This window comes from Bison bison, unplaced genomic scaffold (genome assembly GCF_000754665.1).
Source record: "Bison bison bison isolate TAMUID 2011002044 unplaced genomic scaffold, Bison_UMD1.0 scf7180017864519, whole genome shotgun sequence".
Classification (NCBI taxonomy): Eukaryota; Metazoa; Chordata; class Mammalia; order Artiodactyla; family Bovidae; genus Bison; species Bison bison.
The window spans coordinates 11,912,773-11,917,445 of record NW_011495072.1 but is presented as its reverse complement, the minus strand read 5'-3'; the positions used below and the strand labels follow the sequence as shown (position 1 = coordinate 11,917,445).

At 36.3% G+C, this 4,673-nt stretch overlaps 1 protein-coding gene across 2 annotated transcripts in view; it reads left to right on the top strand.

Annotated features, from left to right (window-relative positions):
- The window catches only part of STXBP3 (syntaxin binding protein 3), a 54,458-nt gene that overhangs the window by 22,938 nt on the left and 26,847 nt on the right, over positions 1-4,673 (top strand). For both annotated transcript variants that reach the window (XM_010830934.1, XM_010830935.1), the window contains exon 7: positions 3,445-3,599. In XM_010830934.1, coding sequence (XP_010829236.1) covers positions 3,445-3,599 — 155 coding nt within the window. The remainder of the gene's footprint in view (positions 1-3,444; positions 3,600-4,673) is intronic.

The following is a 4,673-nucleotide window of genomic DNA, read 5'->3' as shown; positions in this document are numbered from 1 at the left end:
TTTTTTTTGAGCATTGAAAGGCTTATTACAAGGGTCAAGCAAGGAGAATGGGCAGCTTGTGCTTAGAGTAAAACTCCTTTTATTTTGGATTATTATAAACTAAAATTAAAAATAAAAAGTTTTACTGTAAGCACAAGCTGCCCATTCTCCTTGCTTGACCCTTGTAATAACGATTTTAAAATGCAGTTTTATGAACTTATTTGCTAAAAAGGCTTATCCTAACAGTATTTTATGTGTTGTACATTTGGTGAATTTTAAACAATCCACAAATAAGCATTTACTCTGATGAAGGTAGGAACAGGAGTACTAAATTGGAATATAGCGTTAATAGTAAAAGTGGACTTAAATTTCACATCTCTAAGTCCTGTGTGTGTCAAAATGTACAGCCCTATTAGATTATGAAATCAAAAGATTTTGAGCATAATCTTTGTTAAATGACTCCAAAGAAAAATGTTTATATTCTGTAACCGTTTGTGATATTGAAACAAAATTCTTTAGTAAACTTTTTACACAACATTATATAAACTATCGTTTATTTTAATTTATAAAATGAAGGATTCTCATAGATTTGATTTGCCTTTGGAATAGTTAATGAGCCTTCAATTAATAATAATAATTGCAAACACACAGTACTTTCTCTGTCAGATGCTTTCCTAAATGCTTTACATAAATGTATTGGTAATTCTGTCTCCATTTTAAAGATGGGGAAATCAAAGTGGTTAAGTAACTTGCCCTAATCACACAGCTAGTGTATTGTTTAGCTCTGTTCTCTGTGTTTGGATTCTAACATTTTGTAGAATTGGAATAGTTTACTATTTCTTAGAACCATAAGGTTGATATTTTAAGAAATAAAAAGGTCCTGAATAATGAATTTTTCTTTTAAGCTATTGCTGTTTTTGATGAAGGCCATAATCGTAAAATCTTTAGATACCTGCTTAACATTAAACTGTTTTCCAAAGGTTACTTTAAGATTTTTTTCCTTTAATATATTATGTGCTACTGCTAAGCTGCTTCAGTCATGTCCGACTCTGTGCGACCTCAGAGACGGCAGCCCACCAGGCTCCGCCGTCCCTGGAATTCTCCAGGCAAGAATACTGGAGTGGGTTGCCATTTCCTTCTCCAAAGCATGAATGTGAAAAGTGAAAGTGAAGTCGCTTAGTCGTGTCCAACTCCTAGCAACCCCATGGACTGCAGCCTACCAGGCTCCTCCGTCCATGGGATTTTCCAGGCAACAGTACTGGAATGGGTTGCCATGGCCTTCTCCGAATATATTATGTAACTTTAGTTTAATACTCTACAAAGTGAGACTAGCCTCAGTGCAAAGATACAGAAGCAGAAAAGTACAAGAAAGCAGCAGGATTATGGATTATTAGGGGTGATGGTATGATAAATAAATCTGTAGGTAGGCTGGGACCAAGTTGTAGGAGGCACCAGGTTCCATCAAGAATGATGGCAGAAAATGGGCAGACACAGAAGAGTACCAAAGTCTTTAAGGAAAAGTAGAAGTTGGGAGATCATTGAAGAGAAATTGGTAAAGTCAGATATGATAGTCTTCCAAAGAAGAGAAGTTCTACATTAAACATATTTAGAAGTTGCATGGAGAGAAAAGTGGTTGACTTCTCCTAAATCCATGAGTCAAAGGGATTAAAGAAAACTCTTTCCCTTTCAAAGGGTTTAATTAATACTATCACATATAAATTAGGACAATTAGATGGAAAGCATCAATATAAGAAAGTTTGTTTACAGTGGACCTTAGGAGTACAAAAAATCTGGTATAGTTAGTAGAGAAGGTGCTAGATTGTGTCTAGATAGAAATAGATCTAAGCTAGCTATAATTTTGCAAGAAAAGTAAATGGAAGTTGTGAGTGGGGGTAACGGAGAATTCCTGTATTTAAGGAACTGGTTGTGGGTCATGGAGATGAAGAAAGCATTTGGTAATAGTCTAAAGGAACACATCATGTTGGTGATGGAAAGTAGGGGGAGGAAAGGGAAGGAAAGGCAAGATGTGAATGTAGAAAGAAAACCAGCTCCAGAGTTCTACTTGGTTCATTGGAGTATTAGATAATAACTTAGATTAATTTAAGATGTGGTAACAAATCTCCAAATCTCAGTGTTTCACAACAACAAAGTTTATTTCTCATTCATGTTATTGTCCACTGTGGTTTGACTAGGTCTTTGCTCTATATCCTCTTCATTCTGGGATGTAAGCTGAAGGAGTAGAGTTTACTCTTCTCTGGGACATAGCAGAAAGAAAAGAGAAATGGTGGAGCCATACAATGGCTTTTAAAGCTTCTGCAGGGAAGTAGGCACATGTCACTTCTGTTCACATTCCAATGACCATAGGTAGGCTGATATCCATGAGTGGGAATTATACACCTGTAAGGAGGGGCCCTGTCAGGAAGGGCAATAAATATTTTTGAACAGATATTTTCTACTGCAGTGGGATAGAATACTGTGAGAAAGCCACAGTCCAGCTGTAGGGTACTTGTTGGCAGTTATGGCAGCTAAGACTGAGCAGGACAGACATAAACAACACATTAGCTTTAGCTGAATCTCAGTCCATGTTCAGGCTCCTACTGTTAGTGATAGGTTATGTTCAGAGAAATGTATTACTTGTGTGAAAGAAAATGCAGGGAAGTTTATCCATAATTTATTAGTTAATATATTATTTATTACATGTCTACTTTTATACTCAATACATTAGGCTAAGAGGGATTACTACCATTGTTTAAAGACAAAATTAAAATTAATTGAATGTGAAACTCTCACCTCCGATTAGAGAGCCTTTTGTTTTGTATTCCTCAAATAACACAATAGTAAATCTCTAATCCAATTCTTTGCATGTAGATAAATGCTTTTGTTAGTTGAAAAATGTCTGTGAGATTTTACTGTATGTATACAAAGACCAGTACTATGTCTGGCACAATGCTGTGTTCTTTGGGGAAGTATTTTTCTACTTTAAGGAGAGAAATTTATCTATACTCTTAATATCAAGAGTATAAGCTAAGGAATTAAAGATACATATTAACTTTGGAAAATTTCTAGGTTATTCTCTGATTGGTTGAGATTTTAATGTATGTCAGATATATAGACCAATTTTGGCTTTATTTCTTCTTGCCAGGTACTAGGTTTCTATTTTTCTTTGATTACCTCAGATCCCTTTATTTGCTGCACAGGTAGAGAAAATCCAACAGTACAATCTATATATAAAACAAGAACTGAAGGAGAGAGGTAGATTAAGCAGGAAAGGAGAGTGAGAAAAGGAATGAAATCAAGATGACAGAGAAAATCAGATTTAATTAAGGTAAAGACACAGTTGTTTCAGGAAACAGCATGGTTAGTACAAGTATTTTGTAGAGTCCCAAAGAATAACTGTGCTTTTCTTGATACATATTTTTAATCAAATTTCTAAATTGACAGTGTGACTTTTTTGGCCTAACTTAGGTATATACTCTTGATGTACCAGATGCATTCTATTACTGTTACAGTCCAGACCCAAGTAATGGAAATGGAAAAGATACCATCATGGAAGCAATGGCTGAGCAGATAGTTACAGTATGTGCTACCCTGGATGAAAATCCTGGAGTAAGATATAAAAGGTAAGGCACCCAGTGGTGTCATTATATGTTATGATGTCTATTTGCTCTTTGGTATAGAGGTAATGTCCCAGTGCTTTTGTGTGTTGGTTTGCAGATTTTCTTTATAACATGCTGTATATATAGATTTAAAGTTTAAGGCTTAAATTTCAAAGTAACTGATAGCCTCTGTTACTGAATTTCAGAGCTTAAACTTGGTATGATTTACATGAATATTTTCATGAGTTTAAGGAATGCTTAGAAGAATGTCTTTGTTGCCCTGTGGGGAATACTGTCTTACATTTAATGTTTCATTACATTTCCACCAAATTGAAATAGTCATAGTATCTGGATACTGGTTATAGTGTCTAAATATGGTATCCAATTACAGTGGCCATTTTAAATAGATTTGGGGGGTTTTTTAAAAGTTAAAGTTTGACTTTAGTACTATGTACCTTTATTTATTTGCTCCTTATTAAAAGTAAAGTTTACTATAAAGTGCATAAATTATATTTATGTGGCTTGATAAATCATTCCAAAGTGAACATAGATATCTAACTTCACCCAGGTCAAGAGATAAAATACTAGCAGCATCTCAGAGGCCCCCCTTATGATCCCTTCTAGTCATCACCCACTGTCTCCTCCTCAGAAGTAACTGTTATTCTGACTTCTAACACATATTTCAGTTTTGCCTGATATTGAACTTGATATATATATCAGATCAGATCAGTCACTCAGTCGTGTCTGACTCTTTGCGACCCCATGAATCGCAGCACGCCAGGCCTCCCTGTCCATCACCAACTCCCGGAGTTCACTCAGACTCACGTCCATCAAGTCAGTGATGCCATCCAGCCATCTCATCCTCTGTCGTCCCCTTCTCCTCCTGCCCCCAATCCCTCCCAGCATCAGAGCCTTTTCCAGTGAGTCAACTCTTCACTTGAGGTGGCCAAAGAACTGGAGTTTCAGCTTTAGCATCATTCCTTCCAAAGAAATCCCAGGGCTGATCTCCTTCAGAATGGACTGGTTGGATCTCCTTGCAGTCCAAGGGACTCTCAAGAGTCTTCTCCAACACCACAGTTCAAAAGCATCAATTCTTCG